At 40.8% G+C, this 26,571-nt stretch overlaps 1 protein-coding gene across 5 annotated transcripts in view; it reads right to left on the bottom strand.

Annotated features, from left to right (window-relative positions):
• enox2 (ecto-NOX disulfide-thiol exchanger 2) overlaps positions 1 to 26,571 on the bottom strand; it is a 172,101-nt gene that overhangs the window by 122,340 nt on the left and 23,190 nt on the right. For 4 of the 5 annotated variants that reach the window (XM_078260241.1, XM_078260244.1, XM_078260245.1 and 1 more), the window contains one exon: positions 9,437 to 9,526. In XM_078260241.1, the coding sequence (XP_078116367.1) occupies positions 9,437 to 9,470 (34 nt within the window). In that variant the 5' untranslated portion in view covers positions 9,471 to 9,526. Of the gene's footprint in view, positions 1 to 2,141; positions 2,312 to 9,436; positions 9,527 to 26,571 lie in introns of those variants that run through there. The other variant, XM_078260243.1, reaches the window with a different exon arrangement.

Raw genomic sequence — 26,571 nt, 5'->3', positions numbered from 1 at the left:
TAAATTTTGTCTAGCAGGTTTACAGCCGCAATGAAGAGTTTGACAGCTGAGAATCATATATGGGGCTATATTTTAAACTACCACAAAAGCTGTACAGTTTCCAGTCATAATAGATAAGCCACTGCCAATTCTAAGGGTCTCTCCTCAGAAATACATTTCCACATAGTTATGCTCATTGAGGTAACTGGTTTCACCAAATTTGACAAATATTTTCACTTTGTGTTTTACCTTTTTCTTTGTCGCTTTTGTTTTCCCTCGACAGCTACTGCTATGAGAATCCCACAAATCGTCATGCAACAACCAATTAAAAATTTGAGTTTTCAAAGCTGCCAAATCTCCTGGTATTGTACTGCAGTCCACTCTGTATTCCGTCTTAATTTGTTCTGCAGAACTATCATCCTATGCCAAAGAGAGCTGAAATATTTAAGCTCCTTCTCAAGCACTCCATGTACAATCTTTAAATCTTTCCTCTCTGACAGATCTAAGCAAAGTGCCTGCCTCCCTCCCTCCCTTGCACCATTAAAGGCAATCTAAGGATGCTCTGCCGATTGATCAGAGAGGACTAGCGCAGTTTGGAGGTAAATGGCTGTCACAAGGCCTGATGGACATTTTTTATCTCCTAGTGGTCATAGGGAGGCACTCGCCCCCATTCCCTCAATTTGATTCAAAGCATGGCTGTGCCTCTGGAAAGAAAGGAAATAGAGGAGAAGGGAACTGATCTGTTCTGTCTGCGCAAGATAAATAACAGTGTAACGGAGAAACAAAAACCTTCCAATCAGAGGACAAGACACACAAAGTCATTATGTCCTATTTATCCTAAACTACTTGTTTTATCAGACTAAATGCAATATTTTGAACACTGAATTATTAATCATGCACTGTGAAATTATTCTAATAAGCTTTATTACAAAATGAATTAAATCCTACTACTACCCTACTGCTACGACAACTGCACAGTCTGCTTCTAAAAAGTATATAAAGAATATAATGTTTTGTAAAGTTCTAACAGATGAGATGGGGGATAAGCAAACAAAGTGGTTGCAGTTTATTTTTTTAGTCAGTATACTCAAGGCGGTGACAAACTACTGCCATGAGACTAATCTTTGACAAGTCATTGCCTTTATGAGCTAAAGGAAAGTATAGCAATTAGGCTATGAACACATAAACAACTGAAAAGCTGTGGGACATCAGAGGTAAATTTACCATGACTATAAACAGAGGAAGCTGGTGATCAGAGTACCAGAAATAAGCACAGTAAGCAGGTTAATGTGCGAGTTCAAACGGCGTCCTATTAGATTATGTGAGAAAATGTCCCATTTAAATCTAGCTATTTATGCGTTATGGCGATTCGGGAATACATGACACGGAAATCTTAATAGATGGACGTCGCAGCAAAGAAACCAAACAACTTATATATAAACAGCAAACAAGTAACAAGCCCCTGCATTATAGGCCTATATCAACTACAATGTGACTAAATGTAATAGAAAGCGGATTGAATGGCATGTGAAAGATATGCATTCCAAATAGCAGTAATCCGGCGTCAGCGTGCATGAAATCTATTCTGAAAACTTCATCCATAAACGGCTGCAGCATAGGCGTGTGTCATTCAAGATAATAGCTACCGCTCGTGTCTGTTGTACTGATAAGCAAGTGTAAAATGCGTACAGGAAATTGTTGTTTTTCAACAATTTCATCATAAAGCACACCATTATACATCAAGTGCAGAGGCACACGAAAACCTGCTACACAGGAGAGAGGCAGCACAGCTCTTCTTATGCGGTCTCAACAACTGGAATACGCCCGACAATTACGGACTAAGCACAGCAAGAAATATCTTAGCTTGGCGTTATACATTGTATCAAACAGCGTAGAGAGGAGCAACACAAATGTGGCAATATGTCAAATAACTCGTGCGGTATCTGACGTCCAGTCATACACTATAGCCTGCAGCAACACAAGTACGGATAGTCTGTGTGTGTGTGTGTGTGTGTGTGTGTGTGTGTGTGTGTGTGTGTGTGTGTGTGTGTGCGTGTGTGTGTGCGTGTGTGTGCGTGTGTGTGGACAGAAAATAACATCTCCGCTGTCAACATGACCGTATGAAGGAGCAACGAGAGCAGAATAAAACTTGAAACATGTACCTGTGTACTGCAAGAGAAACATTGTCCACAGAAGGCAAGGTGCGATTCTTGTCGTTCGTCTTCTGTAGGACGAAGTGTACAAAGTAAAATCCTTGAATGGAGACGGGGCTTGTCCCTCAGTCAGTCCGCTCCGCTCGGCAGACTAGACTGCAATGAGAGCAGCAGCGGGAAGCGGGACCTTTTAGCTACGGCTGGCGAGCCCGCCCTCACGACGTGCCCGGTTCGCGACTGAAGCAGAATACTAGTACGCTTCAGATACGTGCAGCGTGCAGGCGAACTATTTAGGCTGTGTTTCGGTGGGCGAAATACAGTCACTAACAAAACTCCTGCTCGTATTCTTTGTCAGTCTGCTGTGAGGAGAGCTCAAGCACTAGTGAACTGTCAAGAGGTTTATGTCGTTTCCATCGAGAGCTGCAGCCAATCTATCCTTACGGCAAATCACTACAAGAGGAATCACTTAACACGTTACCCACTCCAGAGTTGAATCCCAAATAAACTACAGTTTGGAAAGATGCCCCCCTCCGAGTTTGCGTTAAGACATTTTCTGAGGTGCGGGCATCCAAGCGATAAATACACCAAAAAGGAAGGTTGTTTGTCCAAAACTTTTGACAGCTGATGTGCTTTAAAGAAGGTGTCATTCTGTAGCTTGCCAGTTGGAGGAGGAGAAGCAAAGGCATTATCATTTCAATACCAATGCTTAGACTGTGATGAAAGGCATTCCTGTCATCCCCGAGGCTCAAGATACACTGTGTTGTTTTAAAATAAATACAGTAGGAGACTACTTATCCAAGTTGTAGCAAGTGATTAAGGTATTTATTAAGAATCAGTGGGATTACACTAATTTAGTTAAAACTGTAGTCTGTTCAAGAGCTGTTAATAGTAAGACTGTGTACACTTGAAAATAGTACCTGCATCCAGCCAGGTTTCTACATTGGCTCAGCGTGTCCTTTCTGATACTGTAAATAAGCATCCATCATTATATTTGTATAATCTTTGGCTCGTGCTGTCAACAGAAAATATGTTAAAAAATGACTGAGGCTTCCCAGGGTGTGAATACAGTCTTGGTTTGATCAACACACAGCCGGAAGATTAATTACACACGGGAAACAGCAGAGCAAACACTATTATACTTCCATAATTAGACACAGGCTGTGTACAGAGTCGTAAAGAAAATGTGCATAGGAATGATATCTACTGAGTCACTGCAGTGGTCAGCTGAGTCATTTATTCCTGATCTGGTAAACTCTCTTCAGTCTGGTTCAGACTGGCTTCTGGAGGAGACACTGGCCCCACCTGTTCAATGTTGAAGATATAATATGTAATATTTCTTTATTAAAATGTCTAAAAGCGACCAGGCCCATGTTGTATGTATTTTTTTTTTGTGTACTTCTATTATCCAAAATGTTTCCAACTATGTTCTAACCCCGGAGAAGGCGCACACACCAGGTGCTAACGACACTTACGGCTGCCGCCATTTCATTAGAATGGCATGACATGAATAAACATTACTAAACGTAACGTCTATAAAACTTTAAAACATAAACTCATCCTTGCACAGATGCATTCTCATCGTCCGTAGTAGTTGTTTTACAATGAAGACAACAGCTCCCATGATCCCACAAAACCTCACGGCATCACCAAAAGGTCTGAAATTACATATTGTATGTTTAATATTCAGTTCAACTTCTAATGGTAACAGCATATCAAACAGGTGTACCATTTATTTAAGTTGATATAGCAGTGGGCTCAGTTTGGGAGCATTTCACTTGATACTCAAAGGATTTTTCTATAAAAAAAAAAAAAAGTAAACTTTTTTTCTGAGTAATTGTTCCATGTATTATGAGTGTGTATGCACTTGAATAGGTCAGCATACATAGATTAGTTGCCAATTTATTAGATACACCTGGCTACAACTTATGTAGTCTAATACAACAGCCCTGCAATTAATTCCACATTTATGAATATTATGTTTTTGTTGAAAATGTTTTAGAGAGGTTTTGATTGAGATGAGATGTGTTTCTAATATTGATCCTACCATCATTTATATAAATGTGGTGGACTTAATATTAGAAACACTTTTTTTTGTAACGGCACCAACAAACTACAGCCTCCAAAATAACCATGAAGTTGCTCCATGAAGTCACTGCAGCGGTGTGTTTGTCAACCATAGACTTAAAAAGCGGTTGCCAATTTCTCAATATGGTTGCCAGTGGGAACCTGGCAACCATTACTGTGGCGCCAGCCCCTGCTTTGTGATTTCAAAAGGCAAGAGCTGCATTCAAACATGCACATGCCACACAAGCATGCATCCATACATGCTAAAATTGAGGTTGTGTAGTTCAGGTTAAAATGCCTTGGACATGTTTAGAAAATATCTTCAGGATTAAATTATTGCATCCTCTGCCCAACCAATAATTCTGTTTCCACTGCCATCATAAACTAATTTCAAAAGTAAATAAAATGGTTTAGCAAAGGCCAGAGTGCCATTCCCTTTTTTTTTTTCTCCAAAACTCAAATTGCTCTCAATTCCCAGTCCACTGTGAAGTCAGGAGAACACTATTCTACAAACAAGGTGGGATGATACTTATACAAAGTGCTTTTATGACAGTAACATACTACACTGTGACTCTCTAAACACCTTTGATTTATTGAGAAATAAACCCGGTTTTGTCTTCCGAAAACAACAGTGTTTGCTCGATATTCATTGTTATTTCCTGGCAATAAAAACAGCATGTTTACAGTCAGCCACTGTTGAAGGACGATTAGAATACAGACTTAAGAAGGTACCACTTCACAGCTTCCCTCCGCAGGTACAATTGAACAAACTGTCAAAGATCTTCGTTCTCTTCCAACTGAATTATTATTATTATATGCAGACTTATTGTTTCCATTATAGTTCTTGCAAATGTTTTATATAAATCCCCACACTTTCAAAACAGACTGTCCTGTAGATGAAACTTAACTATCTTTAGGCAACTAACCCAAAACCCCAACAGGTATTATTCAGGCTAAATTACAATGATGATTCTTTGAAAGACTTCAGAAACATGACACAATAATAAGGGGAATTGTCTTTCGCTCACATTTGGACTGCACCCTAGCCTTTGAAAAATATTGGATGGACAAGCTTATTATTCACTACTTCACATGCTCCGTGAAGTGGGTTGGTTTAAAAAAATAAATAAAAAAATAGCACAACACATTCACACATCAAGCTCGAATTTTAGAGACACATCAGCAGATAGAAAAACAGTATTATCAAACCAGGAGTTACTTATCTATCATTCTGCATATAGGGATATAAAAAAAAAAGCAAAGCAACCAACTGCTTTTTAGCAATTCACATTTTAACGAGAAAGGACGAGAAATAAACAGATTTTTTTCTAGGGAGAATTCAATTATCCCTGTCAGCCAGTAGTAATGAGTAACAGCCAGTGCATGCACTCATTCAATTTCAGTGTCCCTGGGGAATGATGTTTGTCTGATGTCTTGATTTTTTTTTTTAACAATGATGTTCTTTTTGTGGCCTGCTTAGTGTAGCAAAACATTCAAATCAAATTTGAGTCTGTGCCCCAGCAGATGAAAGCAGCCTTGGTTTGCTTTTATGGTTTCGTATGAGAAAAGAATGTGTGTGTTTAATGACATTACACCCCTCTTTAGTCAAATAAACTGCCTGACTTAAAAAAGAGGTGAAATAAATTATTCTGGCTGGAAGATTTCACCATTTCTTAAAAATAAAAAAGCAAGCAAGAAGACTTCACTGATGCAAACATGTTCCATAAACCATGTGCTCATATCAACCAGCTCATCTCCGTTTTATATATTAAAGCAGAAATGTATAGAATGGTCGACCCAGTTAAATCTAAGCTCCTGTTCAATGCAACTGTTTAGTTACCGGGAAATAGCTCATATAATGAATTATTCAAATTCAATTACTGCATATTAAACGGGAGCTGGGCCTCATCGACAAATATAGTAACATTTTAACAAGGGCTCCGAGAGGCGTAGCCTTTTTCATAACTAGCACTCGTTTCAGTCAATATTTCCCTTTTCACTAAACCACATTTATGATATCTGTCCTGTGAGATGATGGCACTATTTGTCTCTATCGAGTAATTTGCCAAAACACACAGCCCTATTTTAACTTGGTAAGAGTGTGCCATGCTGTATCAATATGCCCTTTCCAATCAAACAAAAGGGTTCAGGTAGCTTCTCCACGACGCCTTCAGAGAGGGAGAGAGAGGATGATATTTAAAAGTTGAAAGCATATCAGTTAAAAGTGCCTGCAGTAGTATTTGGTGTCTTCCATTTTGAGATCAATGAATGGTGGGTTTGTAGCGTAGGCACAAGTGAAAAATGTCATTAACTCCACTGCCCTCTATGGAGGAAGACAGCCAGCGCAAGAATATGCCCTGAGGATGGGGGACATCTCTGTCTTTTGGGTTCTTGCTAGTTATCTTTGACCTCTATCTTCCTTAATCCTTCCCTTTCTAATTACATATTCCTTCTTCTCTTCCTTACCTCGCATCCCTGCCCCGACTGACGGTTACCAGATGATCATCTGGACAGGAAAGGTTGAGGTGACTCACCAGCTTAAGTCACACCTCATTAAGTGAGCTTCACAGTGTCCCAGTTCACATACTGGTGTATCCCTACGTGGAGGAATTTAATGAGTTGCGGAGGAGTAACAAGACACCATAAAAAGTAACTGGATCCAATGTGTTTTGAGACGCAGAACCATGTTTGCCATAGTTTTCATGTGAGAGGAGGGAGTAACTGTTCGGCGCCTTGGTGACGGCAGCATCTGTTCTGGAAACCGGATTAGTCAAAAGGAGGCCAGGCCTATTACTAGAGAATTTTCCCTCAGCATGAATATTGATGGAAATGAGTCTCAAACAGAGTCCAAAACAACTGTTAACCCCTCTGCATTGCTGAAATGTTGTTAACAGCACTCGCTGCCCTGTCATAATTCACAGCCAGAGAATCACTTGACTCAAACGGCACTCATGCATTGCCACCAATATAGCCACAAGGAGAGCTGATGACAAATCGTGTTTGTTTGTTCTACCACGTTCCCACGTAAAATGCTGCAAGTCAGCTGATACAAGCAAAAGCCGTTTATGAGAGCAAGGGGCAGTGGGAACTGTGCTGCATGTTGGCAGCTGTGTTGTGCAGCAAGCTGGTTGGGACTCCTGGCACCAAATGTGCCATCAGCCTTACACACACATCAAACTTTGCTGGCCCCAAGTCAACATTACCAGTAAGACAGTCTTGTAGCCAGACTTCTAGCTCACACCAAGAGGTCAACAGAAAAGACTAAAGAATGTTAAAGAGTTTGGAAAGTGAAAATGTGATCCCCTCTTAGTTTGAAGAACAACTCTTGCACATATTTCCACATATCCGTTCATCTGCTAAATTACATGCTGACCTATACCTGCAGATATAAAAATACCTCTAAATCCTGAGAGTAAGAGAGCCTTGCTTGAAATCTAGAAAATGTCAAATAAGTTTTGCCAAGTATTAGTCATAGCATTGGACATCTCTCTTCTGATGAATGTAATAATGAAATACTACCAGATGAACAGTGACTGTTAACGTGGGTCAAAGAAGATGCCAAAATAGTCACTGGGAAATATCCTTTAGTCTTTTAGACAGCAGAGACATTTTTGTTGATTGTGGGTAGAAAAGAAGTATCCTTCAAACTTTTGGCCCCATTAGTAACACAAAAGTCATGTGCAAATCCCCACAAAAATGGAAAAAAAAGCTATTTTTGCACAAAACATTGCTTTGTCACAAATTGCTGATACCGAATGTGACATTTTGTTAAAATTATTAAAGCTTTTTTTATCCATAAAAACATGAATGCAAATATGACATGATTTTTTTTTTTTATGGATAAAAGCTTTAATAATCTCCAGTCAAGTAGTATTTCAATCATATTTGATCAAAAGACTCTTTGTAAATACTGCCACTGCCCATCTCTTAACATGAAAGAAACCATTGTCTAATTTTGACAGACTGTCATCAGTTATTTGATGCTACACATAGCAAACTGTTTATTCTTAACATCAGAAGAAAAAATCATTAGTTTACTAGAAATGTCACCGGCATATCAACCACGTATTTTAGGAAAGCATTGGCTGAATGCATTATTACATCCCTTCTTGTTGCAGACGGTCGTACGGGGGGGGGAGATGTGTGCACAGAATCTGATTAGTTAATTCAATCCTGTCTGTACTTTGGAGACTAAAGCAAATGCTCTATATATAAACCTTATAAAATTAGGTTCGAAATTGAATAGACACTGGCCTTAAATCAGTGTTTAAGTAATGATGAAAGAGATGGAAAACTTGACACCTTCATTGTCTCACAAACTGACCTGAGACACCTTTAAACTGCTCATTACCGAACATGGTGTAGGAGATAGATAAAAACACACTAAAGGCAAATATACTACATACTGTAGAAAACTCTGCAGTGTAAAAGGTAAAAGGGTGAAGAAGGAGAGAGGATACTACAGAGACAGCAGGCCAGACAAGCAGGAGGGAGGGAGAAAGGCCAAGTATCAGACAGAGCATTCATTATCACCTGACTGACCTGCATATTGCCCTGTGTGAGAGTAATGGGAAAGGACACACTCATCGGCCAAATCCCAGCAAGAGAGGCGCTTTTCATTCCCCCCCTCTTTCCTCTCTCTTAAGCGATCTGTCAGTTTCGTACTCGGTTCAATTTCTGTTCTCGAACAATGTACTGTAGGATCCCATTGTTTTCGAAAATACAATAACAGCTCACAGAGACATATTAATGCCATGCCTAATGTCATGAATATTGAATAACCTATGTATTGCAGTTTCTCTGAACATGATTACACCTAACAGCGAATTGTCAATTTAATCATTACTATTATCCCTTTATTCAGTATTGTGCACTTAGTTACATGCAGTGGCAGTAAAAAGGCAAAACAGTAGGAGTAACAGCCGAACTGGAGACGCGATAACAAGAGTCTACAGCCATGCTGTGTGTCACACTGCTCCCCATGTCAGAGTCCTGTATGAATCATATGTGTGTGCTTGAACGAGATTAACACTTAGAATCAGAAGCCTTGACACTATAACTGAGACGACGTAGCAGATTGGATCTCTGCACAAAAAGAAACCAATGTGAACATGGCAAAAATAACTGATTACAATCCAGGAAAGAGAGCGGAAGATTCAGAGAGTCTTTACTAAAAGTAAAGTAAGATCTTCTGAGATAGATACAAAATAAGACCTTTAGAAGTTGCACGGGCCTCTTACCGGTGATTTGGCTTGATCTGTAGTCTTTGTACATGCTAGAGATGCAGCTTTGTCGTGTGTGATCTCAGCTTCTCTGGTCTTGTAGCAAATCTGTTTTGGAAAACAAAAATAAAGAATAACAAAGGTCTGATCAGCTGTTTGTTCTGTTACATAAAAATGACGTGTCTTACACCACAACTACACATCCGACTTTTTCATTATGTAGTCGTTCAAGGACACTGACTGAAAGCGGCCGAAATTAAAGGGCTTTGTCTTGAACAGAGAGAGAAGACAAACAGAGAAGACAAACAGAGGAGAATGTAATTCATCCCCTTCTCCAAGAGGCACAACCTCCCTGCTTTGTGAAGCAGAAGCTCATCCGAGCCAAAGAGGGCTCTGAGGCACGGGAGGGTCCCATTGACTGCGCTATTAACACTTAAACTGGGTGGATCAGCATAGAGGAAATACAAAACGCTGCCAGAAGGATGCACAGAGAATTCTGTAATGCATTTCATTCCGCTGAGAAGGGCCCTGAGGGTGCCGTGATGACCAGAGTAATTGGCTTTCTCCAGCTATGATAATCTGCATCAGTCATGCCATGCCAACACACTCTCAGGCCACTGAGAAGGTCACAGTGATCCCCAAACCTCAATCTTCTCTGCTGACTGCAGCCCCAGAATTCGTATTGAAAGCAAGACTATTGTTCTGCATTCTTGGGATTTTCCCTTTTGTTTAGGGGCTTGATTAAGTACGCTTTTTTTGTTTAGAAACTTTTTTAGTACTAGTATGTTTGCTTCTGACTTGAAATGTATTTACTTTTACTACAAACAGACAACACATAAATTATATATGATACTATGATATATAATGTATGTATGCGTATCGGTTGGGCTGAAATAATTAGCTGACAAAACGACAAAAATTCGGAAAATTAATCTACAGCAATTGTGATCTTCATTTAAGTCCTTTATTAAGGAACAATGCCAAACATTCTCTGGTTTCAGCTTCTCAAAAGTGAGCATTTCTATGATGAATATTATATCATTGTACATTTTAAATTTTGTGGTTTTGGACTGCTGTTTAGACAAAGGAGCAACTGGAACAAGTTAGCTTGGGATCTGGGGAATAGTCGGGGGCCTTTTTCACCATTTTCTGAAACTATATGGACTTAAAAATGATAATCACAAAATGAAAAAAAATAAAATAAAATCACAGCCCAAAACAATACATATTCCATAAAGCGTGTGTGCTTGCACGCACACTCACTCACTCACTCACACACACACACACACACACACACACACACACACACACAACACGACAATACATGTCAAAAAAAGTAGAAGCCATCGACCATCATGTCTCATGTCACAGCAGTGCATCAGTTCTGTTATTCTCTTCCTTACGTGTCAGGCAGTGATAAGATATTTATCACTTATCACTGCCTGACGTGTAGGTACATTTATACTGACACATATTGTATATGACAGGCACAATAAGATCTTGGCACACACAACAACATCCTGATGGCATCTTTGCAAGCTACTATGCGTACGTCTTTGCAACATGCTCTTATAAAACCTACACAATACATGAGCAGCTCACAGCACACTGTAAGGCATCTCTACCATCCATGAAATCATTTTTGAATTGATGATAATTGATTGATTGATAACCATAACTGTCAATAGTTTTAAACATTTTACAGATGCATTCAGTAGAAAGGTTTAGCCACTATGCTGATAAAATCACAATCTGGATGTATTATGTTTCCTCCAAAAAGTACTTATGCAAAGTAGAAGTAAAGTATATGAACATAATTCATAAGAGACAGGGCTGGACATTTGTACATGTTATTCTTAACTGTTATACTGCAGCTTTTTCCTTCCATGTTTTTGGCACTCTAGGTACTGTTAAGTTAAACCTAAGAAATGAGACAGTCAAGGTAAAACAGAAATATATTGTGATGAATACAGACAACAGAACAGTACCATCCAGTACTGTGATAGCTAAACTAAAATATGAGAGGATGTATGGCAGCCAAGTAAACACAATCCGATCTACTAAATTGTTAGTGCATTGTCTTTAGACATTACTGTAGTAGTAGTATACTTGTAAACAGGAGACCAGAATAACTGATGTTCTGCCCTTGCACTGGCATTTGGACCTATAGGTGGTGTTACACTGAGAGCCAGTGAAACTGCTGAAAATGTGAGCAGACCATTCACCACAGTAATGGCAACCGCAAAGCAAAATCAAGGCCAGGGAGAAAAAGCACAAACTCCCGCTGTGTGGAGAGAAAAATAGGCTCCTTATTCACCATCAGAATGGCATTAGCCTAAACTTCAGAAGAATAATGACAGTTATTTTAATTTGGGGAAATAAAATGATGGGGTGGGGTGCAAAGAAAATACGTTTTGTAAGTCCTTTGTGGGCACAACAAATGGCATTCATCACCCTTAAGGCACCCACATTCCCTATTATATTTGTTATTACCAACATTTTTCATTTCCACACACTTAACTAAAGTACTTTTCTACAGTTTGGAAAAAGCCTCAGTTGCTAACTTGAGAAAATGTGTACACTAATGATTATGAACGAAGCCGAGAAACTGGGAAGAGAGAGGTTTCACACTGGTCTTTGAAATCAGTCTCGGAAATTGTAATTCAGCACTCTTACCAATATGCAAGCTTCATAGTAAGCACACAAGCTGGGGAGACAGTATTCTAAACAGAGTTTTATGCAAACACACTTGCTGGGACCATAGACGTTATCGAAATTAAACAACAGATTTTCTTTGTAGCAGAAACGCAACTAGACTATTTTGTACAAGCAATCAGCTTGGTGGCTAGTATAGCATAAGTTGCTTCAAATGATGTACGGGTTTGGTCTAATTTCTCAGTAGTCAAAAAAACACAACACAGCAGAATTGTATGCACGATTGTTATTGACGGCTATTTAACTCGTATATCGATACAGCAAATGGGCAACAATGTCAGTTTAACTGCTTCATAATGCCATTAGATGTTTCTGGTGCATCCCCTCTTACAGCTATTCATCATTCAGACATGTTCCATGTGTTTAGCCTTGTGTAAGTATGTGTTTACTTTCATATGTGTGAATGCATGAGGCCAGACACCTGTGTCTAGCAGGGATTAGAGGATCCCCTAGGTGAAAAGAGCATTATCAGAGTCAACCGGCGTCTATAATGATGGAGAAGGAAGATACCCTGTAATAGCCCCGATAGGTCCATTCATCTTTTGTCTCCACAGCAGGGAAACGGCAGCCTGGGAAGGCAAAAACCAAATCGCCCTCTGCAACAATTCACAGCATCGGATTAATCATACAAACTTCACAAGAACCGATCAGTACTTCACCAGCAGCACTCGCGTACCTTTACTTTCCTGTAGCTGTCCCTCAGCCTGCGCGCTTATCTCTGTGATAAACTACCTCATCTCCCACTCAGGGGTAACAAAAAGAAGGCTCGAAGGATTTTACATTTGTCTGGAAATCATAAAAATGTGTCTTCAACATCAAGTAGGGTAAAAAGCACAACCAAACGACTACTGCAACTATACTTCCAACAAATGGATTTTCTTTTGCATTGTTGATGACAGGTGATGATGTACCCATTTAACTTAAATATTTCTAAAGATGCTACAGGTGATTTTATTATTTAGGTCTACTGTTGAAAATCCTTAATCTTAAATTTCTTAGGAAACTATGTAAGCTGGTGCTTACATAGTACAAAAGCACTTTAAAGTATTCCACTTCTTGTTGATAACCTGTGAACCACATGATACTGTGTTTTTTGAAATTATTACATTACCCATATTGATAAGATAGTGTGCTCACAACTTTTTTTCTTGCTGCAAGTAAAGGGCTGCTAGCCTAGAAATCTAGACGCACCCTAGCGGCAGCAAATGTAATTTGCAGCCAGGGTCGTCGAGCAACTCTCCATTGGCTTGCGAGCTGGAAAAACCAAACTCTAGTCAGGCCAATCACATCGTGTATAGAGTCGGTGGGCGGGCGGGCTTAACATAATGACGGCAGAGTTGTGACGGTTCCGTCTGCTCGCGTTCATTATGTGCGTTCATCATACCTAGTTTAATAACTCTGGATTCGGCTACTAGTGAATGTTAAAAATGTTAAAAACGTGACGTTTTAAACAAGGACCCTTTAAGTGTTCGGGCTGGTAATATATTTAATATAATTAGGGCTGGGCAGTATATCGATGTTATACCAATATCGTGATATGAGACTGGATATCGTCTCAGATTTTGGATATTGTAATATGGTAAGTGTTTCCTGGTTTTAAAGGCTGCATTACAGTAAAGTGATGTAATTTCCTCAACTTACCAGGCTGTTCTAGCTGTTCTATTATTTGCCTTTAGCCACTTAATCATTATATTCACATTATTGATGATTATTTTTCTAAAATCTAATTGTGAAAATACTTTTTTAAAGCACCAATAGTCAACCCTACAATATTGTCGCAGTATCGACATCGAGGTATTTGATCAATAATATCGTGATATCTGATTTTCTCCATATCGCCCAGCTCTAAATAGATTATTAATGTAAATGTTTTGGTCGAAAAATCAGTAGTAGAGAAAGCTAAGAAAACATATGATATGTGTGTAAATACTTGACCCAAGATGGTGAGGGCAGGAAGTTCAAAGCTGATTACCCACAGATCCTTGGTATCGCTAAAACAAACCCTCACAGTTCAATGTTCATACATCGGATAACTGCTATTGGTAAAGGCAAGATTTAAAAAAAGATGAGAGCACAATATATGAAAAGTAATAATAATTAAAGCTGCAAGCAGCGATGGACGGGCCCTCGCTCCTCTGCGTGCGTCGGGGTTACCGGCAGTCGCCGCTCCTTGCGACCGTGCATTTGCGCGGCACTCGGACACCGCGAATCGTCACCAATGAAAAGGGAACTCCCTGCTGAGTTCAACGATACCTCACACAAGACTCTACATCATACAGTTCATTAGCTGTCACAGGGGGCGTGGCCAAAGCATAGGGGTCGGGGCAAACCATGACCAATAAAAAAAGGAAGTCTCTGCTGAGTTCATTGATACCTCACCTAAGACTCTACCTTAAACGGGTCACCTGTTATGAAAGGGGGCGTGGCTTAAGCATAGGGGGCGGGCCAAACCATCACCAAACAAAAACAAACTCTCTGCTGAGTTCAATAATACCTCACAAGACTCTACTTTAAACGAGTCACTGGTTATGAAAGGGGCGTGGCTTAAGCATAGGGGGCGGGCCAAACCATCACCAATGAATAAGGAACTCTCTGCTGAGTTCAATGACACCTCACACAAGACTCTACCTTAAACGGTTCAAATGTTATGAAAGGGGGCGTGGCCCAAGTAAGTGGGCGTGGTAAACACTCAAAATGGCCAATACGCCACGCCCACACCGTTTGACGAAAAGTTTTTCTTTTAATAATTTTTCATCTTTAAGGTGTCGAGGTGGTACAGACCAAATTTGAAGTCCGCCGGATGAAATCTCTAGGAGGAGTTCGTTAAAGTATAGCACATGTTACATAGGTGTACCAACTTTCGTGAGTTAAACACACTGCAGGGGCTAAATTTTTTTTAACTTTGTAGGGAGCGCTAGCGAGCCATTTTTGTGCACCTATTCCTGAAACCCTTAAAATACGTAAATTTTCACCAGACTTGGTGCGCCCGCTAATTTTGGTGAGTTTTTGAATATGTTTGCCCCTCAAAAAGCCAATTAATTTGCGGGGAAAAGAATAATAATAATTCCTTCAGTTCCAATAGGGCCTTCACCGTTGTCAGCGCTCGGGCCCTAATAATATTGTTTTACAGGCAATAGTCCACAATAGATTATTATGGTTTTATTCAGTTGGTTGGATGCATATAAAGTATGGAGTAATTACAAGGAAAACCTTTGAAGATGTCAGATGTTAAATGTGCGTTGTGGGAATGAAATGGCTTCACTGGATAGAAGCACTGTCATGTTTGTAATGATGTGGGTATTTCTGTCATCCTTCCTCCAATCACAATTTGCACAACTGTGTGTACTCTACAGTTCATTTAATTCACATTTTTATCTGCATACAATACAAATGGTACAGTATATATTGAAAATACAGCCACAACTGTTTCCACACCATTACAAACATGCAATCGTGGTACAGTATTTGTCTGTTAATGAGCCCCTACTGACATTTTGAAGAGATGACAGTCTGTCAAGCCTTCTTACACACAAGGTAAACATGTTGGAGAGATGGCATCACCACTACGCTGCAGTATGTGAGGCCACAATGTAAACACAGTTCATAACTCTAAAAAACAAACACTAAAACTAAAGCAGTCGTCTGTGCCCTGTGGGTGTATTTCTTGAAGATATGGTTGTAGATCTTTTTTGTCATAAATATTGAAATCATTTCATTCAGATAGTGAACGGATTCAGAAACAGTTTATATAAACAATTTAAAAAGCTACTGACATTCACTCCATTGAGCAGTGAGTCATAAAAACGAAGTATGTGTGCTATAAATCATCCGTATAGCATTTCTACCAACTGATGAGTTGCTTGTGTAGTTGTGTTGGTGGTACACTAAAGGTTTAGCTTTGCACATATCACAAAAAGTGTGAAAATGTTTAACCGAGGGCAAATAGAGGACAGAGAGAGCAAAGCAGATTGTCCACTGTTCTCCGCAAAACAACGATCAAAGAGGAAGAAACTGGTTACAGCCTTCATCATTTAGACGTTGCTCAGGCTGAAAACTCTGATGTTGACCAGAAAAACAATTTTCCACAATGTTAACGGACATAGCCAGAGGACCAACAGTACTATTTTCTATCACCGCAAGACAGGAAACAAGCCCCTAAGTGTGAGGAAAGCAATAAAAATGTGTGCATCCTCAAATAACAAATGAAATTGCATCTTAGGTTTATGGAAACATTTACACAAGACCTACAGCTTTGGTGTAATGGTAGTTTTAAGAGTTACACAAAGTCAAGTGAACATACTGTGGCACACTGCTGTCTCAAGTCTGCTCAACAGACAGACGAAGAAGTCTTTTGTCCCCCAGGCTATTCAACTCCTCCCAGCGATGGCGGGCTGAAATTGATTGACTCATTAGGCTGCTGGACTGTCAGTCAGTTATTGGCTATGCTAGCCTTATGCACAATTTACATTTGTTTATATAACGAATATATATTCTATATCTTTGTAGTTTATATTTTCCACAGTAATCATTATTCTTGCACAGTTCTTACTTTTAATTACTTGTTAGTGACAGCTCTCTGTAGTAGTTCTGGTGGCTATCATTTAACTGCTGTGCCTTTGTCCTTATTCTTATGTTTTTATTCTTTATGCCTGTGTGTATCAGTGTTTTGTATGTGTGGTACTGTCTGTCTGGCTGTCCGTCTATCTACAGTACTTCACAGTGTCTACAAGCTAGTGAACCCATTCTGAAGCCTTTGATGAATAAGAGGCCAACCCAGAGTACGATATACTCAACTTTTTCATTTAAGCATGCCACAAAAACTCCAACACTGAACCATTAGTGTCCTGATGTCTAGATAGTACAACAGTACAGTAAAGAAATTAATTCAGCATGTAACAAAATACAGGCAATAAAAATACTAATGACCCTAGTGAAGCCACTTTTCATAATTTGTAAACACAGTCTCTGGGCCCCAAAACTCTGTTAACTGACAGCCACTGACAGCTGCTGGTTATGGGAAACAACCTCACTTACTGAACTGTTTCACTGAATGCAGTCTTGGGAAAAGCCTTCGCTCTGTAATTTACGAGTGGGCTGGTAGCCAGTGTGTGTATTGTTTAACAGCCGTAGACACTTGCTGTCTTTGCATTTATGGCCAATGAGAAGGTTGAGGAAATCATTTTCTCCCTCTTGCTCACAGACACGGTAAGCTCCAACCCAGGATATAATTTGGTGGTGCCAAAAACAAACAAAAAGCACAGAAATTTACTCAAAAAGAGGAAAATAAACAGTATTTAATATCAGGTGCAGGGGAACAGACATGTTTTAGGTGGCCAAGGTATTACTTTGCGGATTACTTTCCCTCTGAGAACATAAAAAAAGCTCAAGTGTGTGCCATTAGTTTATAATGTTAATTAAACAAAGTATGACAAAGAGGAAACTTATATTGAGAGTAAATGACTGATTATTAGACATGACAATAAAGAAGAACAATGCTGTGTTACTTTTAAGGTCTCTGTAATTATCTTCAGCCTCCATCCAGTAAACATTATCCTTAAAGGTACAATATGTAACTTTTCTGCATTAAAATGTCTAAAAACGACCATACCTATGTTACATATATTTTTTGAGTTGTGTAGTTACACTATCCCAAATGTTTCCATCAAATGGCAAACCCAGAGAAATCTGACACGTCACGTTTCATTTAGTCGCCCGTCAGTAGCATCATAACCTTTCACCATCTAGTTACTCGTAACTTCCATCAAAACACGGGCACCCAGATGCTACGTTCGAGAGTAATTGTAAATCATACAATGTCACAGAAAAAATACTGGTAACACCACTTTTTCTGCCAAAATGCATCATTTTGTGATTAATTACATGCCACTTTGCAACACAGTAATACAGCAGAAACCTTATTTATTGATACATATCAATAATTATCCAGCTTAATGTTGCTACAATGTATGTGCTGGTTGACAAGTAGCTAACATTAATGCTAGCAAATGCTTGGTGGATAACATCATAGGGTTACAACATCGTTCAACACGCTCATCAAGTTATTAGTAGTATGATTGTTTTGACCATGGATAAAAGCAGCACTGCCCTAACCCACAAATAAGTTCACTAATAACGTTAACGTTAGCTGTATAGATAGACGATTAATCTAATGCTAATTTAGCCAGCTAGCACACTCCGGTCTGCCTGCCTCACTCCCCCCGGCACAAAGAGACCTCATTCGGGATGATAGCTGACAACACAGCCGGGACATGTAGCAATAGCTAGTTACCGTTAGCCCCAGCCGGTGGCGGGTGCGTTCGACGCCAACGGCAGTTTAATGAAGCGTCGGGAAACAGAGAATAGCAGACCCAGGCATCCTAGTCACAACATTGGCCATCCATAATGTTAGCTAGCTAGCTACGTCTCCATAAACGCTAACGGTGTTTGTACCGAAAATCTCCTCCCTGCCGAATTTCTCCCCCCTTCGCGTTTACCTGTCTTTACAGGTAACTAGCTAAATTAACCCGACAACAGGTGGGTTAAGCACCAAAACGAATACTTAAGATAACAGAAAAGTGAAGGGCAGCTGGGAGATGTTCTGCTGCTGCACAACAGGCATCAAACATCATCGCCATCGCGGAGATTCCCCCTGAAATCCCCACCCACACCCGTCTCTCAGCCACGTTGAGTAGCTAGCTAGCGTTACAACAAACCCCGTCCGCCCGGTAAAATACAAAAGGTGACATTGGCATGAGAAATATACTGTGATAGTGTGGGAAAACCTGCTAACGTTAGCCACTAATGTTAGCTTGCTGGCTCACTAGCTAACTGGTCAGCCAGCTACCAATACAGATTGAATCAAGAAAAACGTAATTATGTTGGGGAAACTGCAGCTATTTTATTAGCATGACATGAATAAACGTTACTAAACGTAACGTGAATAAACTTGAATGGGTAAACTCGTCCGTGAACATATGCATTCTAATCAACGATAGTGTTTAGCAATAAAAACTCCCATAATTCCACCCAACTTCCCTACGTCATCAAACGTCTGTGTTTACAATCCATTGTTTTGGTTGAGAGACTCCTAGCAGCAGAAAGTTACATATTGTACGTTTAAAATTGTGCCCTTTAATGGAGGCAATATCCTCCAAAGTCTGATATATAGTGCACAACAGTCTTTATTAAGAGACATGGCACATTACCAGTTTGAATATGTGCAACTGGGTGAATGTGTAGCTGGGCATTGCTGAGAAGAGCAAAGAACAACAAACTGGCATTCTTTGAAGGGAAGGATGCTCCCTGACTGTTTTAGGCAACCAAAAAAAAACATGGACCTGAGGAGGGCGTTGCCTTGTATTACAACAGTATACTGTACTGTGTGTGTGTGTGTGTGTGTGTGTGTGTGTGTGTGTGTGTGTGTGTGTCAACACAGACAGTAGAATTCATTATACATTAATTTTTTTTTTAACAACTTAACATTTAAGTAAGCTAAAATAGGTGCGATCTTCTGTGTTATGTGTCAATTAAAGCCGAGTGAGTGCAGCTGTCTCACTTTTAACGGTTCCTGTTTCTGCCTGTGCCAGCACATGGACTGGGTGTGCACTGTTCCACAGCTTCTCAAACTCATCAACGATCAAAATAAAATGAGAAATAAAGAGTTGAGATAAGTCCTTTGGTGAAGTATCGACAGTTTAAAAGAATACAAATTTGGTGACTCATAATAACACTATTTGTTCGCCCAGTACAAGTTGTGAGGAGGCATCCTCATTCAGCTGTTTCATTCTCTCCAGGCCCTGGCCAGAGGGCACAGCCTTTGATTGAAAAACAGATAAGTCTGTTCTGGTCCTCAATGCAGGCTCCTCTCTTAACAGCTAATTACCTTGTCTCAACATAGGAGCTGCCTCTGATAACAGTTTGAGCTGCTTAGAAGTAAAGAGAAACTGTGCAGTTTACAATTATTTACATTCATCTGCTGATTCTTTTTTTGATTAATCAATTAATCAGTAAGTCCATAAAATATCGCAATGGAGTGAAAAATACCAATCAGAAGTTTACAGGGCCTAAGGTGATGTATCAATCAAATGTCTTGTTTTGTCTGACCAACTGTCTAAAACCAGACAACATCAAATGTACAATATCAAACAGAGAAAAGCAGCAAATCAAAACATTTTAGAAACTTGAACCAGCAAATAATTGAAAATCACATGAGGTTCACAGCACGCATCAATAACAAATTCCAATTTATTTAAAAGAAAAAACATAGCAACACATATAGTTTCCAAGACTTAAGAAATAAAAGAGGGTAAAGTTATTCCAGTAGGCTCCAGTTATTTGCAGCTATTGAATCTTTAATACTTAGCCCTCAATATCTCTGCTTACATAACTGTTTTTCAAATGATTACACTGTGGTTTGATGAGATCATTCACAATGAGAATAAATTAAAACAGAAACGACACAGCCACTAAATTGTTAGATGAGTCGTTTACAATAAAATAGTCTTTTTCTTCACCATTTACCCTGCTGCAGTCACTCCTCTCTCCACCAAATCCAGCTATCTACTTTGAAGCAAAGTATAAAAAATTGATTGTTGTCATGAATCTCGCTGTCTGAGTCTATTTTCTGCCTGAGTTGCCTGTATTCTGTCCTGGAGTCTGTTTTCCTGAGTTTCCTGAATGCACCCTGTTTGGTTGCCTGGCGACGTAGCAAGGCGGGAGAGCTCTCAACTACCCACACCTGCATCTCATCAGCTACCTGCACACCTGGTCCTGATCATCACCTCTCTACTTCTTAAGCTCTGACCTGACATCCATTCCCTGCCGGATCGTTAGCCATGAACAGTATGTTGTGCCTGCGTATCAGCCTCAGTTTACTAATAGTTAATAGTACTGCAGTTACTCTCCCGGGATATTGACTCCACCTCTGCCTGCTCATCTGTTGCTTCAGAAACAACATTGGATCTGCTCATTCCCTCCCACCTACTCACCTCCACTGCCTGCTCCGTCACCTGGATTCTCCTGCTTCCACATTTAAGTCTCTTAATAAATACTCACCTTTATTCAACTCCCCTTGTCCTGGTCTGCTTCTGGGTTCCGCTCTAGTGAAACGTGACAAAACGATCCGGCCAAAGATGAACCCAGCGGACCTGGACTCCGTTCGCCATGCCATTTCCCAACAAAGGAATATGTTGGGACAACACAGCACGGCGCTACAGGAGATAGCGTCTTCAGTTCGGAACCTTTCTGCCAGTCTGAAGAGTATCCAGGCTCAGCTCAGTTTGCCGGCTGATAATCCACCACCTGTTTCAACCCCCTCGCCTTCCGCTTCTGGAGCGGTTTCCTTCCGTGAGCCCAAGGGCCCGACACCAGATAAGTATGAGGGGGATTTGGGAAGATGTCGTTCATTTCTCATGCAGTGTGGATTAGTTTTTGACCTGCAGCCCAACTCTTACACCACAGACAAGGCCAGGATAGCCTTTGTAATTGAACTGCTGCGTGGAAGAGTTCTGGATTGGGCTTCAGCCTTATGGGAACAACAGGACACCTGTATGGCGTCTTACCAGGAGTTCACAGCAGAGATGAGGAAGCTGTTTGACCATCCAGTCCGAGGTAAGGACGCAGCTAATCGTCTGTTTTCTCTTCGCGAAGGAGCTCGCAGTGTAGCAGTTTGTAACTGAATTCAGAACATTGGCTGTGGAGAGTGGGTGGAATGGGGCATCACTACAAGCGGCTTTTTATCAAGGGTTGTCGGAGCAAGTTAAAGATGAACTGATTTCTTATCCTGAGCCTAGTGACCTGGACAGTTTGATAGCGTTTTCTATTTGGGTGGATAACAGAATCCGAGAGAGAAGGAGGGCAAAGCGATGGGGTTCTTCCAACCTATCATCTACTCTGTTACCATCCAAGTCGAGGAATAGACCAGAACGAGCTGATCATTCTTCACCACACGAGATCAAAGGAGAGTTTCTGCCTTCTGACCCTGAACCCATGCAAGTGGGGCGGCACGGGTTAACCAAGGAGGAGCGCCAACGTAGACGTGAGACCAACAGCTGCCTCTACTGTGGTTACCCGAGGCATTACATCTCCGCTTGTCCCCAGCGCCCGTTAAACTGCCTGGCTCGCTAAGTTTGGGAGGACTTTTAGCGAGCCAGTTTCAGTCTCCCGATAACCATGTCAGACCCTGTTTTCCTGCAACCCTCATGAACAATAATCAGATTTTGGAGATTAACGCTTTAATCGATTCAGGTGCTGATGACAGTTTTATGGATGCCGACTTGGTGGAACAGCTGGGGCTTTCCAAGGAGCAATTACCGGAAGCCATTGAAGCTACCACTCTTAACGGCAGACTTCTGACACGTATCACTATGAGGACTGAACCTGTTAAAATGCTACTGTCAGGTAATCATTCAGAGCTCATCTCCTTCTTCATTCTGCCATCTCCCCGTTCCCCCCTGGTTCTTGGTTACCCTTGGCTGAGGGAACACAATCCCACATACGATTGGGTGACTGGCAAGGTAACTAGTTGGAGTATTGAATGTCATGCTAACTGCCTTAAAACTGCCTGTTCTCATTCTGTTCCCAGTCAGGTCATTGATTCTGCGTCTTTCTTCGACCTTGTATTGATTATCGAGGTTTGAATGATGTCACTGTCAAGAACAAGTATCCCCTGCCCTTGATGAACTCTGCTTTCGACTCCTTGCAGGGTGCTACTGTGTTCACTAAGCTTGATTTACGCAATGCGTATCATCTGGTCCATATCAGAGAGGGGGACAAGTGGTTGACGGGGTTCAATACACCTATGGGACATTTTGAATACCAAGTGATGCCGTTTGGACTGACCAATGCTCCAGCAGTGTTCCAGAGTATGGTGAATGACGTTCTGAGAGATATGATCGTTTGTTTACCTGGATGACATTCTCATTTTTCTCCAAGGAGCTTTCCAGCCACATCCAGCATGTCAAGCAGGTCCTGCAGCAATTATTGGAGAACCGCCTGTTTGTGAAAATAGAGAAGTGTGACTTTCACGCCCACACCACATCCTTCTTCGGATACATCATTTCCAAGGGAGAGATTAAGATGGACCAAGAGAAGGTTAGGGTGGTTCTTGATTGGCTCCAGCCCGGTACGAGATTGCAGTTCCAGAGGTTCCTGGGGTTTGCAAATTTCTATCGTAGATTCATCCGTGATTACAGCCGTGTGGCCGCTCCATTAACTGCCCTGACTTCTAGCACCAGAACCTTCTGTTGGAATCCTGAAGCGGACCGAGCATTCCTGGAATTGAAGAGCCGATTCACCAACGCCCCTATTCTCTCTCAACCTGACACTTCCCATCAGTTTGTCGTGGAAGTGGACGCTTCTGATGTGGGGGTTGGCGCCATCTTGTCCCAGCGAAGCTCCACTGACCGTAAACTCCATCCCTGTGCCTTCTACTCTCGTCGTCTCTCGCCTGCGGAGAGAAATTACGATGTGGGAAACCGGGAGCTTCTCGTTGTTAAACTCGCCTTGGAGGAGTGGCGCCACTGGTTGGAGGGAGCGAACCGTTTATTGTCTGGACTAACCACAAGAATCTTGCTTTTGTGCAATCTGCTAGACGTCTCAACTCCCGTCAGGCCAGGTGGGCTTTGTTTTTTGGACGTTTTCATTTTTCTCTGACTTTCCGACCTGGTTCAAAGAACGGCAAGGCGGACACCTTGTCCCGGATGTTCTCCAAGACGGAGGAGAGTGGGGCCAAGACTGAGACGATTCTTCCCCGGGACTTCGTCGTTGGAGCAGTTACTTGGAGGATTGAGGAGGAGGTTATGGCGGCCCTTCGGACGCAGCCCGGTCGGTTGTTTGTGCCAGAGTCTGTCCGTTCTGCTGTTCTCCAGTGGTCCCACGCCAACAAGATGGCTTGTCATCCTGGCGTGGCTCGGTCTATGGCGTTACTACGCAGACGATTTTGGTGGCCTGCCATGGGAGAAGATACCCGGAGGTTTGTTGCTGCCTGTCTAGTTTGTGCGCAGAACAAGAGTACCAATCGGCCCAGCTCTGGACTTCTTCACCCCCTACCTGTTCCCTGGCGACCATGGTCGCATCTGGCCTTGGACTTTGTCACTGGGTTGCCCTCTTCTGATGGGAACACTGTCATTCTGACTATTGTGGACAGATTCAGCAAGTTCGCCCACTTTGTGCCCATCTCCAAACTTCCCTCTGCCACTGAGACGTCCGAAATCCTTGTTAGGAAAGTTTTCAGGGTCCACGGTCTGCCCAGTGACATTGTTTCCGACCGTGGTCCTCAGTTTACCTCAGCTGTCTGGAAATCCTTCTGTTTGGCTACAGTCAGTCTCACGTCTGGATTTCACCCCCAAAACGTGCCGACTGCGAGGTTTCATTTTTTGGAGTTAGCGGTGCGAGGAATACATTGTGGATAATGTAAATTGTACTAGCTGTGGTCTGTGAGTCATCCATCCACGTGTGCGTTCATAAACATGTGAGTGTGTGTATATATATATATATATATATATATATATATATATATATATAGATATAGATGTGTGTATGTGTGTGTGTGTGTATATATATATATATATATATATATATATATATATATATATATATATATATATATATATATATAGATGTGTGTGTGTATATATATATATATATATATATATATATATATATATATATATATATATATATATATATATATATATATATATAGGTGTGTGTGTGTATGTATATATAGATAGATAGATGTGTGTATATATATATATATATATATGTATATGTGTATTTGGGTGTGTTAAGTTTATATTGATGTTTACATGTTCTAAGATGTTCAGTACATTAGCATAAAAGTCCACTAGCCATATGCTAACGCTCACAACAGTATTATTGTGCTCACGTGTACTTGTGTAATACTGTAATGTTATGATTATAATTGAAGTGCTCACAATGGCTGTGTAACGTAGACCTATGTTTGAGTTACAGATTAAAGCAGCAAGGAGGCTGTTTTATTTATTTTTGAGCTGATGTGTTTATTTGGTTGTGTGTTTTAAGTGGCTAGCTAATTATATTGAAGTTATACTATTAGCATGTCCTAGCTTTGCTATTCCCTGGTCCCCCGCACTGAATCGTTCCATACTAAAATGTATCATCTCTGAACCGTATCGTAGCCCATCTAGCTAGATACGTATCAGATCGTCTTATAAGTGAGCGATGCATACCCCTAGCCTTTACACAAGATACTGTATGTGGTCAAATGAGTCCCAGACCATCTCGGCAAATGGTTTGACCGATTGGATCACAATGCATGTTGGTGGTTGTTTACACTTCTATTTAGCGCTGTCCACTTGTGATCTGATCATTCAAGACGCATTTTAAAACCCAAGTGTAAAAACGTCTATATGACTCAAGCTCATAATGAGAGTAGCTCCATTGTCCTGCTATCTGTTTCTTCACATACTAAGCACACTGACACTCACAAGACTGCTCATCTCTGTCTGGTCCAATTGACTGATGGATTTCCAAACTCTGCATCAGCCAAAGCTATTAAGTGGTCTGCTGGAGCGAAATGACTTTACTGTTCCCTGAGTGCAACATCAGGCTCAGTAATTCCTGCCTGCTATTGTCTAGGGCCACTGTGACTAAGTTAATTTCTTGCCAGACAAGCACAAACACCTTTGCCGACACACACAATAAATAACAAAAAACAAAATCATCTGAATTACTCTATTTTCTCTATTTACTTTTAGCAAAAACATTTTTGGTTGCATGAGATGACCCATGCCAACCGACAAGAAGGAGTTGGTTGAGCCATCACTGCAGCAGCATTAGCCAGTAGGCTACTTCCACAATGCACGTTCATGACTCAACCAACTCCTCCTCGTCTGTTATTGGCTGGAATACTGTTTGTTATGGTTCGTTGGGCGCGTTTTTTTTACAGTGGGTTCAGGGGACAGGCAGCTAGCAGATAGTATGGAGATGTTTGCTGTATGTGACAAAAAATGTTGTAGCCTAAAAAACGCATCACATCACTTAGAGCACCTTTAATTGTTGATATAGTAAATGCTGGTATGCAAGCATCCAAAACTACTGAGAGAAGTGATTCAATTATCTGTGTACAAAATGGGCAGAAACCTTTGTAGGTGTCAGCATGCACTAATTGCTTGAATATTCTTTAGTCTGCACACCATCTTTAGTCATCCCACACACAGAAAACACACTTGGGCATTTCCCTAATTTTATATCAAGTGTGTAGTGGTGTATATCCTGAAGATTTTGAGCACAGTACAGTGCAGTATTAAGATTGTTAGATGCACTGTGATAGAAACCAAAGATCACAATGAGGAGAAAGTCGAGATGGTTTTGCTAAATTTGCGATACTTAAAAGCATAATACTACAGAGTCTCTTTAAATTGCTTATTGTTGTCTTCACTCTCAACAATCTCTATCGG

The sequence above is a fragment of the Sander vitreus genome, chromosome 10 (genome assembly GCF_031162955.1).
Source record: "Sander vitreus isolate 19-12246 chromosome 10, sanVit1, whole genome shotgun sequence".
Taxonomy (NCBI): Eukaryota; Metazoa; Chordata; class Actinopteri; order Perciformes; family Percidae; genus Sander; species Sander vitreus.
Note: the sequence above shows the minus strand (reverse complement) of the source record. Positions and strands in the feature narration are given on the sequence as shown.